Source organism: Marmota flaviventris, chromosome 4, assembly GCF_047511675.1.
Source record: "Marmota flaviventris isolate mMarFla1 chromosome 4, mMarFla1.hap1, whole genome shotgun sequence".
Classification (NCBI taxonomy): Eukaryota; Metazoa; Chordata; class Mammalia; order Rodentia; family Sciuridae; genus Marmota; species Marmota flaviventris.
In genome coordinates this window covers 16,236,274-16,251,577 of record NC_092501.1, presented here as the reverse complement: position 1 = coordinate 16,251,577, position 15,304 = coordinate 16,236,274, and the positions used below count along the sequence as shown (strand labels likewise).

General features: G+C 46.4%; 1 protein-coding gene across 1 annotated transcript in view; it reads right to left on the bottom strand.

Moving 5' to 3' along the window:
* Nucleotides 1-15,304, bottom strand: part of Nrap (nebulin related anchoring protein) — a 70,797-nt gene that overhangs the window by 32,955 nt on the left and 22,538 nt on the right. Inside the window, exons 14-22 of the mRNA XM_071610889.1 lie at nucleotides 13,039-13,137; nucleotides 11,980-12,084; nucleotides 10,767-10,874; nucleotides 10,420-10,521; nucleotides 7,527-7,724; nucleotides 6,665-6,769; nucleotides 3,673-3,771; nucleotides 1,669-1,773; nucleotides 148-255 (exon numbers count right to left, since the gene is read on the bottom strand). Coding sequence (XP_071466990.1) covers nucleotides 148-255; nucleotides 1,669-1,773; nucleotides 3,673-3,771; nucleotides 6,665-6,769; nucleotides 7,527-7,724; nucleotides 10,420-10,521; nucleotides 10,767-10,874; nucleotides 11,980-12,084; nucleotides 13,039-13,137 — 1,029 coding nt within the window. The remainder of the gene's footprint in view (nucleotides 1-147; nucleotides 256-1,668; nucleotides 1,774-3,672; nucleotides 3,772-6,664; nucleotides 6,770-7,526; nucleotides 7,725-10,419; nucleotides 10,522-10,766; nucleotides 10,875-11,979; nucleotides 12,085-13,038; nucleotides 13,138-15,304) is intronic.

The window sequence follows — 15,304 nt, the reverse complement described above, 5'->3', positions numbered from 1 at the left end:
AGGGTAGCCATGCTGGTTATTATCCCCCTTTACACATAAGAACTCTGGGGCTTATGAGGATAAAGAACCTGCCCCAGTTCCTTGAGACCCTCCCAGACATTAGGCAGCAGGACCCCACACTCCCCCACACTCTGGGGGCTGACTCACCTCGCTCGCCAGGTCCCTCTTGGCTTTGGCTGCCAGGAAGGTCAAGGAATCAAGACTCAGCTCAAACCCTCTTGCCTTCTGGTTTTCCCAGCTGCTCTTGTACCGTTTCTGGGGGATTTAGGAGACAAGAGATCATCCTCTGTGAGAGGGCTTCTCCAGACTCTGAAATGACCTTGCTAACAAGGAAACCGCAATCACATCTTCCCTGGAAACCGAAAGCCCCAGGCTCACACAGCCTGAACACACGCAGGCCTCCTTGCTGGTGGCCGAAGACCCCTCGGCACACAGGGCTTCAATCAGAAGACATTAAACTCCAGAAGCCTTGAACATATCAGGAATATGTGAAGCCCCCAAAGACAGGCCACAGGCAGAGCAGCATTGCGCGACACAGAATTTGGGGGAAATCTGTCCTCTATGTCTGTCCACGTGCCCCCAGCGGCAGGGCTCTGGCTGTACCCTTTCTCCATCCACTGGGCCTTTCCTTCCTCCTGTTCCCTGTTCTACACCCACCTCCCGGTTTCCAGGTCTGTTTTGGGGAAGCCCCCCTCCCTTTCTGTGTGGGAATCAATTTAGCATTTGTTTCTCCTTCCAATCCTCGCCACCACCTATCCCCAGATCAGAACCCCAAAGCCCTGGGAGCTGCATGGAGAGCTAAGAGTAGACCCTCCTTAGAAGACAGAGAGGCAGGGGAGACAGGACTCCGGATACTCTCCCACCTGAGGGCAACCACTGCGCATGCTCCTCCAAGTGCCTGATGCATATCTGCCCAGTGAACCCTCATGAAAACCAGCAAGGAAAGGCTAGCCTCGTTCCACTCCTGGGACAACTCAAAGTAAAGAATTTGTCCAAAACGTATGGAACTGGAGGTTATCATGTTAAGTAAGACAGGCAGACACAGAAAGATAAGTATCGCACATTTCCTCTCCTATGTGGAAACTGAAAAAAAAAAAAAAATCCAGACAACAGAAAACAGAAGATGGGCTATAGGACAGAAGAAGTGGACCTGCGGGGAGAGGAGGGCAAGAGTGGGCACCTGGGAGGGCGGCCCCAATCAAGCAGGACAGACACATGTAAGGGAAAATGTCACAGTGAAGCCCACTAATTGGACAGTTAGTATGACTGAATAATTATAATAAAGAACAACAATAAAAAATAATTTGTCCAAGGTCAAATCCCTGGGACAGAGAAAGATCAGGGATTAAACCCAAGCAATTTAGGGTCAACTTCTGAGCTCTTCCCACTCCCTCTGCCACTACTCAACTTCAACCCCTGGAATAACCACTCCCTGTGACCCCAGGATCCACCCAGAGCCTCAAGTCCGCCACCAGCTCATCGCTAGGGAAGGTCGCCAGCCCCTCCCCAGGAACATGGCCCAGGAACCAGACGTGCTAGGGAGCAACGTTTAGAACCACCCCATGTCAGTCACCTCTGTTGACACAGACACCACCAATGTGGCTGGTGGGCTGCGTGGCTAAAGGCACAAGAAGCAGAGCCCATGGCTGCCCACGCCCCCCGCAGTACCTCGCTGAGGTGAGCAGCGTTGGCCCGGGCCTGTAGGAAGAGAGGCTCGTCTTTGCTGATGGTGTACTGGTGGATAGACTGCTGGTTCTCTGCCTTGTAGGCCACCTGTTGGGAGAGAGCACTGGGTCAGAAGCAGGTGGGGGTGATGGGAAAGGCATTACAACTGCTGCAGCAGGTGGGAAACTGGGGGACACTGCGCCAAGTGAAGCCAGACACAGAGACAAGTACACATGACGTCACTCATCTGTAGGGACTAAAACCAGCAGCTCACATAGAGAGTAGAACAGAGGTCACTGGAGGCCAGGAAGGGTAGAGGCTAGGAAGGGAAGATAGAGGATGGGTAATGGGTCCCACAATACAGATGGCACAGGGTAGTTCTAAGGTTGTATACACAAGTGTAAGTATGGTCTAGGACAATTAATTATATATTTCCAAATAACTAGAGAAGAGTTTGAAAATTCCCAACATGACCTTGCTAACAAGGAATGATAATATTTAAGGAGATGGAAATGTTAATTACCCTGATTTGATCATTACACATTGTACATGTTATGGTTTAGAGATGAGGTATCCTCCAAAAGCTCATGTGTAAGACAATGCAAGAAAGTTTAGAAGTGAAATGATTTGGTCATTCGAGCTTTATCTACTCAGTGCTTTAATCCACTTGAATGGATTAACTGGGTGGTAACCACAGGCAGGTGGGGTGTGGCTGGATGAGGTGGGTCACTGGGAACATGCCTTTGGGGTATATATTTTGTCCCTAGTGAGTTGAGCTTAGTCTCTCTTTGCTTCTTGTCCACCAAGTCCTGAGCGGCTTTCTTCCACCACACCCGTCCACCATAGTGTTCTGCCTCATCTCCAGCCCAGGGCAATGGAGTTGACCCTCTGTGGACTGACATCACTGAAGCTGTGATCCCCGAATAAACTTTTCCTCCTCTAAAACTGTTCTTGTCAAGTCTTTTGGTCACAGCAGCAAAAAGCTGCCTGAAACAGTACACATATATCAAATTACAATACTGTACCACAAAAGTAGGTACAAATATTCTACAATTAAAAACAAAAACAATGTAAAGAGAAACAAACCACCAGGCCAGACACTAGGTGGCAGAATAGAGTAAATTAGGTTTAAATTAGGGCCCAACCTGCAAACCTCTCCAAGGTTTCTACTTTCATACCTTTGTTCCCCAGAAGCCACTGACCTCCCCAAGCTGTTGTCATTTACACTGTGCATGGCCATACAGAATACCCCACCAGGGGGTCAGATTAGCACAGGAGGGAGGGAGAGATAAGGAGCACTCTGCCCTCTGTGCCTCCATGACCTTGATGCATGGGGAGGCACTGATACCAGGAAGGGAGCAGTGACCAAAAGGACAGTAGGAGTGAACTTCTCCTCCACGGAAAACTCAGCACTGTTGCTCTTTCTCTCTCCCTTCCCCCACCCTGGAGTTGAGTTTCCAAACAGTGGCTTTCCACCGACCGGGTGACATTGATAGCATCCTTTACAGCAGGGGGACCTGGACCTTTAGGATGGAAAACTAGAGAGGGTCTGGCCAGGCTGTAGGGAAGAGGGCATCTACTCAGTGCTGGACACTAATCTGTAAATAGTGTACATGGCGCCTCACTGTTCTGCCGCCCATATTTGAGGTCAAATGAGAGTGACCGGCACACATCCCACAGGCAAATGTCCTTCTCCAAGATTTATAGTCTTTTATGAGAGAAGAAAGAGAAAGAAGAAAGAAAGACGGAATACTGAAGGCAGAAAAGGGTCACAGTCCTGCACCCATCTCTAACACTTGGGGGAGAAGGGGGGTGAGCAAAGCAGCAGGGACCAGTGGCCAGTTCCCAGATGCAGCCTGGAAGCCTGAGGAAAGCCGGGTCCAGCCTGTTTAAGGGGAAGGTCCTTTGGTTCCTGGGTCGTGCCTGGGCAGCACCTGCTGTTGTCCCTGAAGACTCCCAGGCCCATGACACAGCAGCCTGGTGGAGAGAGGGCAGCCCGGGACTCACCCCGCTCTGCAGCTCCTGGCTCTTCTTGGCGTGCTCCATCTGCGCACTATCGGTCACACTGGTGAACTTCAGCTCATCAACCCTCTGCCGGTAGTTTTTCTAAAAGGAACAGGACTCCACAGCATTATGATTGGGCTGCCCCCCACCACCATGCACACAGCACATGTGTGTGCACACACTTTCTGTGACCCAAGCGTTTCCCTGGGAAGAATGTTCTAGTTGGTCCTGAAGCTCCAGCAGGACCACATGGCCCCAAGTCGGCCTGCGCTGGTGTTTTCATGGCTATTACTGGGAGGGAACTTTAGTTTTTCCTGTGGCAGAGACTGTAATTCACTGTGTGCAACCAAGTATTTGCATTTTATAAATCTAGCTCTGACATAGGAGGGTTAAGTGGAAGATACTTGGCTTTTGCAACCATAAGGACCTGGGTTCAAACCTCCCCTGTGTCTCTTATCAGCTCCCTGGCACGGGGCGTGTCCCTACAGACCTTCGCCCACCGGGCTCTGACTATACCACAGGGACAACAGAAGCTCCTTCTCTCTGGGGTGGAGCAGCAGCTTCTGTGCTATTCCTCCCATGTGAGCCAAGTCCTTGGCACATGCGTTTAGAACCTCGCTATTGCCACTGTCATCGTTGTCACTACGATTGTCCAAGAAACACTGGCTACAGAAAGGAGGAATACCAGGGGCCACAAGCAGAAGGCTGGTGCTCAGGTGGGATTCACCCTCACAGTGTCTCATCTCCCGGATCACGGAGGTCTTGTTCTCATCGTGTCCCCGTCTCACAGCCACAGATTAATTGGCAAATTGTCAAATGTGCTAATTCTGTCCCCCTGTGGGAACGTCTCGTCTTTCCTGAAGATTAATTAGTTCCTCTGGATTTTCCACCGGAACTGCCAAAGTGGAGGGAAAGGTGGCCTCTGAGGATGGCAGGTTGTAGCAATAGCTTCACATGGTGGTGGGGACACTAGAGATGAGCTCACAGCCCGGGGCCACCAAACTCTCAGTGACGTTAGCAAGGGCATTATAGAACAACTGGACCCAAAATACTGATTGGAACCCTGGGAGCTCCAAATTTCCTCCCTTTTATATAAAAAGGGGTCTAAAGAAAATATGCTAAAGAGTCTTCAAATTTTCCTTCCTTGTTTCACTGTGTAGAATAGGAAAACCCCCTCACCATGTGATGTCACATTGCTCTTCCATTGTTGACATTTCCAGTCACCCCAGACTCTGCCTTGCTCAAATTTACTTACTAACTACTTTCTAAGGAGGCAAAAATCTGTTCTGCCATATAAAAAAAAGTGAAGGGGAAAAATCCTCTTGGCCCCAAACAGCTTAAAAATCTGTAGCCAGCGCAAGAAGTGAGATAGAAATTGATGTTCCTGAGGATAAAGGACCCACTGCCTGGGTCCCCTTCCAGACTGCACCCCTATCCAAGACAGAACAGGCTTTCATTGTTCCACCTGGAAATGAGCGAGTCTCCAGGAAGCTAGGAAGTGGGAACCCCAAAGGATTATTTCTCTCTTTCTACCTTCCTTATTTATACAGACTGGCCCTAAATGTCTTTGTCTGAGAGAAGGGCAGTGGAAAGGTAAGAATAAATGACAAAATACGCTTTTGGCAACATTACCTGTTGCCTAGTGGACAACAGTTAGGGCACTAGGTCTCCCAAGCTGGGTACAAACCCCAGGTTGCTACTCACCTAAAGTTTGACTCAAGTCTCACTTTACTCATACATAAAATGGTAATATTAATAGTATCACCATATCTACCCATATAGGACAGTCGTAACCTATAAATAGCAGTTTGCATTAATGCACTCAAAGTGGTCAATCAAATGCACCAGTGATTAGACAATTATCATCAGTCCATAATGGTACCTATTTGATCACTATTATTATCATTTGCAAGAGATATGCCGACTCAGCCTTCCTGGCACTGAGACAAGAATCCCTTTTGAAGATCCCAAACAAAGTTCCTGAAATAGTCACACTTCCAAATTAAATGTCCTTCCAAAGTCCTCTTCTGCCTGCTGCCATTCCGTGGCATAAAGAGATGCACAGGCTTAGGGCTCCAGGGCCCTTGGGGACTGTCCTGTTCAACCTTCTCATTTTAATACCAGGAAAAAGGGGTCAGGATGGTGAGTGACGTGTCTGAAGTCGGCAAGGCAGTTAAGGCCCAGGCATAAAAAGAATGCTCACTGCAATTATCAGACTCTGATTCAGAAGCAATCACATCCTCCTCACACAAGAAAAACATTACCAGTTGAGTTTCCCTTAATCCAAAATGCCTTTTCTGGATTTCAGATGTTTTTGGATTTTGGAATATTCACATGGACATAAAGAGGTATCATGGGAATGGGACCCAGATCTAAACAAAAAAAAATCATTTATGTTTCACATATACCTCATCCACATAGTCTCAATGTAATTTTATATAATTTTTTTGTGTGTGTGTGTGTATGTGTTACTGGAGAATGTATCCAGGGGATTTTGAGACAGGGTCCCACTAAGTTGTTGAGGCTGGCCTCCAACTTATAATAATCTTGCCTTGGGCTCCTGAGTTGCTGGAATTACAGGTATGCACCACTATGCCCCAGAGTACACAATATTTTAAATAATTTTATATGTGAAACAAAGTCTCATGGTGTGGAATTTACTACTTGGGGCATCATGTTAGTGCTTAAAAACTTTTGGATTTGGGCGCATTTCAGATTTCAGGCTTTTAGCCTAGGGATGCTCAACCTACACAATCTTTCTGTATGAAGTTACTCTTTGGATAATTGTAGGCTTCTTAAAAATCCCTCTCCAGGAAGTTTAAGGGTGTAGAAAGTTAGTTCAGAATGTGCTGCAAATGTAAAATGAAGAAGTACTCTCCCATGAATCACATCTAAAATAAAAGCTTGGGGTGAGGAGGAGGAATCAGACGCTAAGGTCACTCTCGGTGACTTGGGCTGAGAACGACTGAAAGCCAGGCGCATGAGCTCAGGTTACCTCGCTGACCAGTTGTCCAGCCTTCTTGGCCTGTTCCAAATTGAGACTGCCCTCAGTCAGCCACCCGACTCCCTTCATCCACGCCAGGTCGGACTTGTACTGTAGCTGCAAGAGAAACACCACCGGCTCTCAGCACAGACACAGGTGCAGACAGGACAAATTTGGTGCAAGAGTCAGGAAGCTCTCGATGCTGCATTTTTTTCTCCCAGAAGAACTGCCCCCTCCTCCCTTATGCCCCCTCCTCTCTGCTTGGGAGGTAAAGCCATTGGGCCTGCCTCGTAGTAAGAATATCCTGTCCTACTTAAGTGTTCAAACACCACAACCTTAACAGAAAGGCCATTTCTCCATCCCAATTAGAATTAATATATATTCCATGCTTACAAAAAATATATCAAAATAGATGCTACTGCCGTGTATAACTAAAAAGAACAAATATAAATTTTAAAAAATTTTTAAAAATTTGAAATTACTCTTTGGATAAATTGTAGGCTTCTTAAAAATTTAAATCCAAAAGAATTTTAATAAATTCAAAAAAATTTTAATAAATTTTTAAAGACCAGTTCTCATATATTTTAACCAAGGACCTTCTTTGTCAACCTGCTAAATTTCCAAGATTTGTTTCCCCTTTGCTTGTGCCAACACATCTTAACTTTCCCCATTGGCTCTGAGCCCCACACCTCCATCCATCACACCTGAGTCTGTGCTGTCATGATTCGGCCTCCTTCCTGTCCTCCCTGAGCCCAACATCTCCAGAAGTTCCTCCTAGTCCTCTGAGTTATGTAATAGTCTCATGCACAAGTTCAAACGGAGAGTGTATCTAGTTGTGAGATGTGGACACAGCTGCCAGTGAGGGAGGGCTCACCTCGCTCTGGAGCCCGTAGGCTTTCTTGGCCCACTGAGTCTTCATGTCTTCAGGCAGCACGGTGTATTCATGCAGCTTCTTCCTGTAATCCAGGTCACTGGCAAGAGCTTGGGCCTTCTTAGCATGCCTGATGTTTACCATATCCATGGGCAGGTGAAAGTGGGTCTTACTCTCTTCAAAGCCTTTCTTGTATTCAACCTGGGGTGTACCAAAGCAAGGCCCATTACCTAAAGGCTGCTCTTGCAGAAGTGATGTGAAAACACAAGATTCCCAGGCTTTCAGGAGGAATGGGTACCTTCAATGCCACCCATCTGTAAGAAAGCTCTGACCCAGAGCTTAGCTCTGTAAGCCAGTGTTGCAGGCTGCTGTGGCTCCACCTGTCTCTGGGATACCTCTCGATTATGGATCTTAACTCTTTTTACCTGGCTGCTCCAGGAGGGCACTCTATCTGCAGAAGCACAATTACAAAGCTTGGGCTTCAGAGCCAGTCAAGCCTGAGCTCAAGCCTGATCTGTCCTTTACCAGCTGGGAAACCTCTGGAAAGGTATGTCACCTCCCTGAGGGCTCACTTTCCTTGAAACGGTTGTAATAAGTATATGAAAGAGGAGCAGAAATGTGCTTAGTCCAGGGACTGTCACACAGCAAACACATGATAAATGTAAATGATGAGGATGACAGTGACGAGATGCAGTAATGATGCAATGATGATGTTGGTGATGAGGGTGGCCATGATGATGTCTGATGATGGTGGTAATGATGCTGATGATGGTGACAATGGTTGCCATGATAGTGAAGATGGTGGTCCTGAGGGTGATGATAGTGGTTCATGGTGGTAATGGTTGCCATGATGATGGTGATGGGGATCCTGGTATGATGATGATGGTGGCAATGGTGAGAATGGTGGTCTGGTGGTGATGGTGGTAATAAAGAGCTTGGTGGTAATGGTGGTGATGATGGAGGTGATGATGGTAGTGTGGTGGTAATTATGGTGGCGGTGTTGGTGGTGATCATAGTGATGGAGGTGAGAGATGAGTATGGCATGTGGTGGGGAAGGTAGGGTGCTGGAGTAGAAGGAGGTAGGCCAGCTAGCACGAGCTCTGGGGTCTAATCTCTATCCTGACTACCTATGACTTTGGGCAAGATACCATCTTTATGACCCTCAGTGGCTCCAACTGCATAAGAATACCAATTCATTCTCTGTCTAAACTAAGCGAAATTCTCCATGCCTCTTTATGCTTCATGACTGCATTTCACAGGGCTTGCTCTGTAGACACATCCAGAGGCAACCCAGAGGCCAATGCACATATTCCATTCAAATCATGACCTCTTTTTGTCAGGATGGGAGGGATACACCAGGGATGGAACTCAGGGGCACTCAACTACTGAGCCACAACCCCAGCCCCTATTTTGTATTTTATTAGAGACAGGGTCTCACTGAGTTGCTTAGTGCCTTGCTCAGGCTGGCTTTCAACTCACGATCCTCCTGTCACAGCCTCCTGAACGACTGGGATTACAGGCGTGTGCCATGTGCCCAGCTAAGTCATGACCTCTTAAGGGCTTTGTCGGGTAATTATGTCCACCTGTACCTTCAGAGCTGCATAAGCTGGCTTTGCAGCTTTGAGCAGTGGTCATAGAGCAGGAACTCAAAGGGCTTGTGGGCCCTTTCTGCCTGCTCAGTGTTGGCAGGGAAGACTCTATTAGGAACTAGGTGTGTCCCTTCTAGCCACACTCTCCTTCCCCAAAGGATCCCCCCAACTTGCCCTTTGGTAAGTGATATTTATCATGGTTAATCTCCAGCCACAAGAAGTATCATTCTTATTGGTTGGAGCCTGGGATGTCCTGGTTGTTTGGTAAACACTTTGAATACCATGTATGTTGTGATTGCAGGATTCTTCCAGAACATCACCACAATGAGTGAGATGCTTACTGCCTAGCTCCCTGCTAGATTTGAACATGGTTTCCCATCACCAAAACACATTTGGAGGCTTAATCCCTCAATGAGGCAGTGGGGAAGTGGGGCTTGGTGGTAGGTGTTTGGGTCATGTGGAGGGGAGCCACATGAGAAGACACTGTGTCTCAGTAGGGAGCTGGTTCTCCCCCTCATGGGACCGGACTAGTCATCACAAGAATGGGCTACTACATTGTGATATAAACATCAGAGATTATTATATAGACTAGCATGCTGTATTCTGCAATTCATATTTTATATTAATATTTATAAAATATGTACTGATACTTATAACTATGCTTATCTGATTAATAGATTTTTGAGCACTTAAAAAAAAACAATGTGCTATGAAGAGCAAGGCCACACTTGTGTTCTCCCTGTTGCAGGTACTCTCTTGCCTGCCCACTTTTCCCACCTCGGTGATGCTACATGAGGCCTTCACCAAATGCAGTCTTGAATAAACCACCTCCTTCTCTATAAATTTCCAGTCTCACATATTCTATTATAGCAAAAAAAAAAAAAAAAAAAAAATAGACTAAGCCACTTTCCCAGCAGAACTAAGCTCCATGAGGGAGAAACTCATTAGGAGCTCCCAGTGTCTCATAAGTGTTTTGCCCATAGTAACTGCTTGGTAAACCTGTGTGGATTAAATAACTGTGGCCAAACACCTCTGTACCTTGATCGGCAGAGGCTGTCACGGTTAGGCTACACTCTTCCTCTACTTTAAAAGAAGAGCATGCTCACTAAAATAAAGAAAGCGAGCAAACCTCTTACACAAGTCAGGAAAGAAAAGAGTTGCAGGCAGAAATCAATAATAATAAGAAATCAAAAATACGGTTTGCTGGTGCTATCCTAAATGACCAGGTGAAGTTGCCAGGAAAAACTTTGAAAGTAACATAACTTTAGGTAAAGGGCTGGGGGGGTGGGGGTGGAAAGGGAATCTACCTCGCTGCTCATCTTGGCCACCTGCAGGGAGTGCAGAAGCTTCGAGTCGGTTGTTCCCATGGCTTTGCCTTTTGTTTTCTCATATTCTTCTTTGTATTTAATCTTGAGAGAAAAAAGAAAGACGACTGTGAGTGAGAGAGAAACCTTGCCATCCAAGGGGCTCGGTTAACAAATGCAAGGAGAACTATTCTGAGAAAACACCTCCCCGTCTTCCGTGGATCCAGAAGAAGATTAAAGTACTGCGATGTTTACAATGTTAACAGTCATTATTTTTTTTTCAGCAGGACCACTGACACGTTATTGGAACCATTCCTTATCCATTTCTGAGTTAATGAGAGAAAACCTACATTGCTAGCAAGCTCCCCCGAGGCTTTGGCGGCCAACAGAGACATGGCATCCAGCTTCATCTCAAATCCTTTCCCCTTTGTCTTCTCCCAGCCTTCTTTGTACTTAACCTAACAAACAAAAACACAGGTGAGCAGGAATTGCTACCTACAGTCCTCCCAAAAGTTGAAGACAATTTTTCTTTAAGGAAAGAAGGTTTCTTTAACAACTTACAGGCCAGAGTCCTTGGGTGCTATTATAAAAATAGTAATAATAACTATTAACACAGTTCATTGATTCCTTAGCTAGAGGGCCACATGGACAGTTCAGGACAAAGCTCTATTATTTCTTGGTCATGTGACTACGGGTAATTACATCTTTGGGCTTTGATTTTACCATTTACAAAAAAAAAGAATACCATCTCCTCTTTCTCAGAGGTGCTGTGAGAATGACTTAGATATGGTATACGGTAACAAATGCTGACCTGGCCAAGTGCCCTTGACATAGAAGGTATTGATATTGCCATGGTAACAGCAGCTATGGTTTGCTGGTGCTGACCTAAATGCATTAACTCACTAATTGCAAATCTTCTCATTAGGTCTTCGAGGCTCAGAGAAATTAAAGAACTCACCTAGGGTCACCCAGGTAAAAACTGGCTGTACCTACATCTAAAACCCAGGTCTACCAAATCTCAAAGCCCATGCCAACAACTGTGTCCCTACAACAGCTCCTGAGGGTTATGCTGACTCTGTATCCTATCATGTCACATCATACCAGCTGCTCCAGTATAGAACTGGTTTTCAAAAAAACATTAGTTCTGGGGTTATTTTCTCCTGTCCCACAAATCCAATCTGGAAGGAGAAGCCTAATAACAGCCCACCAGTGACTCTGCAAGACTCTAGCAATTAAGATTGTTCTTGAAGTCTGTGTTTTGTTCACACAGCAAGTCACCAGTCAGAAGTCACCAGGGTGATGGCGATGATGGTGCTGATGATGGTTGTACAGTGTTCTCACAGGCCATACATGTGCTCGGGTAATGAGAATTGAGTTGCTCTGACCAATTCGTCCCTAGTGAATGGATGCCACAAGATGGCAAAGTTCAAAATTAAAATGCAATGGATGCCTTTGACGAACCTCTCTTAGGAATAGAAGGTTCCCTGCTATTGGACCATGCCAGCTCCTTCACGTTCACATCCACCCACGTCCCCCTCTGTGTCCTCCCCATTGTCTGCTCACCTCACTGAAGAGTTCAGCGTTAGTTCTGGCCTTCACCAGCTGAGGCACATCCTGCGGCAGTGTGTAATTCAACTTGTTTTTCTCATAGTCAGCGCGGTAATTCACCTGAGGGATTGAAAACACGGCTGCAGGTTTTTTGTATGGGCAAAAGGAGAACTTTGGGGGAGACACTCTTTCCCACTTTCCCCTGAGATCCATCACTAGGAAAGAATTTCTGGAAAAGGCATTTTACAAAGAAGCTTGTAATCTGGGGAGTGTTTCTAATTAATAGATAGAAGGGGCCGATTGAAAACATAAACAACTCAAAGGCACACTCAAAATTGTGTGTTTAAAAAAGAGACCCCTGCGACAACTTCACCAACTCCCTTTACAAGCCCTTGAAGGTATGAAACTAATGTTTGTAACTTGCTGTGGTGCTGAACATTTTGCCGTATGTAGGGTAGATCCTCAGTAAGAAATTACCAAATGCTCATCTGAAGAAAGAGCCATCTTAAAACACACAGACACACAGACACACACACACACACACACACACACACACACAAGCTAGCCAGGTGTGTGATTCCTTAAGGAAGGACACAGCATCATTTAAGATGTAGTCTTGAACAAAAACTAACTCTGAACTTTGGACACTGGTGACATTAAGGATTATTGTTAGGACGTCTTGTTTGTTGTTTTGGTGTGATGTATTAAAATGGTATAAACATGTTTAAACTTTTTCATCTTTTAAAGATTCACATATGTAAAATATTTATGATTAAGTTATTTTCTTCAAAATAATAGGGGGGTGTGTGGGTGGGTCTATAGATGAAGCAGGATGTGGCATGAGTGGGTACTTGCTGAATCTGAGGATCAGGTACATGAGGATTCATTATGTTATTCTCTTTTGAATGCATTTGAAATTTTCCATAATAAAAATTTTTTGAGGGGGATCATTTCGTGGCCATAATAAGACATGATGCTGTTATTAAAAGTCAAATCTTTGGGAGTTAGATGTTCAGAGGCCTCACAGTGATCACAAGACCCCCACATCCAGCCGGGCTGGGGCAGGTGACTTACGTGGCTCAGTTGCTGGGCATTGATTTTGGCCTGAACAATCTGCGGAGTATTGGTCACAGAGCTGTACTTCAGCTTGTCGATGCTTTGCCTGTAGTTGACCTAGATAAAAAACGGGCACAGAGAGATGTCACTTGGTTTTTTTCTTTTTCTTCTCTAAGATTTGCTTAAGTCCCTTCCCCAACCCAACCAATTGGTGATTCTCAAATTATTAGAAAAAGAACCAAAGATTTCAACTGGACACCAACAGACATCCTGAGCCAACAGACAGGAAAATAGCACACTCAAAAGAGAGGCCCACTCACTGGCCAGTGGACACAGGAAGAGCTGCTTGTCCACGTTATGAACCTGAGATATGCACACTAAAATCACAACAGGATATACTTCCACACCCACCTGAAGAGAGAAAATTAAAATTGCTGAGAACATCAAGTGTTGGCAAGGACGTGGTGCTACAGAAACCCCCATAATGCCACAGACAGACGTGCAGATTGGCACAATAGCTTTGGAAAACGGTATGGCATTTTGGCAAATACACATTTCCATGTCCCGATAATGCGATTCCTGGGCTTATTCTCAAGGAAGATCTGCACACGGTCACTTTATAAAAATTCAAGGTGAATGTCTGCACTTGCTATGCTTTTCTGTAGGTCTTATTCCTCACAAAAAAGGGATGTTTAAAAGGAAAATGAAAGAAAACAAGTCCACCCATGCCCATACACGTCTCTGAGTGGGAAGCAAAGGAGCATCAGTGGCCCCTCACAGGGACAGCCTAGGGTGACTGCAGCTGTGCACCAGCCCCTGCCTGGCCCTCACTTCCACTTGGTGAGCGTTCCCAAGAAAACTGCTCTTAGCTCAGCACTTCAATGGAAGCAGTGAGTTCAGAAGGGGAGGAGGCGGGATTTCCAGCACCAGGCTTCCCATTTCAAGATATTTGGGACTAGTGAATTTTCTCTTTTGAGAATGCAAATTGCTTTTTAGAGAGTGAAGGGTTATTAGCTATTTGCATATGAAACCGTATTCATCCAATCATGTCTTCCTCCAAACACACCTGACCAAGATGCACCTCCCAGGCAAAGGGAACTGGAGCCGGGGAGTAAAGGCCCAGGTGTGCAGCTTAAAGCAGGTGGTGGGGGGGGGGGCAGGATGTGCTGAGCTGAGCGGAGCAGGAGGCCCCAAAGCCTATTTAGTAGGAAGGAGATCTGGGGTGAAAGAAATGAGGGTAGGTTTGGATGGTTAAGGACTCTTTTGAGTAATTGCACACGCAGGCTAGCTGGAAATCCAGGTAAAAGAAGAAGTCAACTCATCCCTAACCCTGCCCTTCTTCCCTTACACCTTCCTGGTCCCTCCCACCCGTCCACTTGTTCATTCATTCATTCCTTCAACTGTCACAGATGCCTGTGCAGAGTGAGCACGTAGGTATTGCTGATGGGTCCTTGCTTCCAGGACCCTAAATGACACAGTCCCTCGAGACACTTGAGCCTATCTGCCCATAGGCTCCAGGTCAGGGCCCTGAGCCTGCTAGGCCCTGGCTTGGCTTGTGGGGCTGATCACCACCAAACTTCCCCCAGGCACATTGCACATCTCTGGTGTATTCCCTGAAGCCCCCAACCCCACCCAGGATCCCACAGTAGATGGCAGCTGCTGTGGGGCTGCATCCTGCCTAGGAACCCCACACCCCTTACTGTGTCCCCACTGTCTACTGCCATCTCTGCTTGGACCTGCAGTCATGGCCACCCGTCTGCTCTCGGCAGCTGGCTCTGCCCTTCACAGGGGCCCCAGCCCATCTCCTGTCTATCTACACTACAGCCTTATGTCTTTGTCCTTTTGTCCACCTGTTGCTATCTCTGGGTGCTGCCTCCCTGAGATGGTAGCCCATGTCGGGGAGTTGCAGCCTGAAGGCCACCAATATCTGTGGGACATTCCAATTATTCCAAAGAAGCCAGAAATACATATTATCATGAAAAATCCTGCAGTTTTAAATGCTGGAAAACAATTTAATATTTTTAAAATTCAGGGATGCAAATGAAATAGACCTAATGGCCACTTTGGGTCTGCTGGCTGCTGCTCGTATGCCATTGTCTTCCCTGGTCTGTACTCCCTTCATTCTTGTCTGTCATGACCAACACCAGGACACTCACTGTGTCCCCGGCAGTGCTCCAAGTCTCTCACACATAACTTATTTAATTCTCCCAACCACCCTAACAGTAGGCACTACTATCATCCCTACCTTATAATGTGCAAACTAAGGCACAGAGACCTCAGGTGA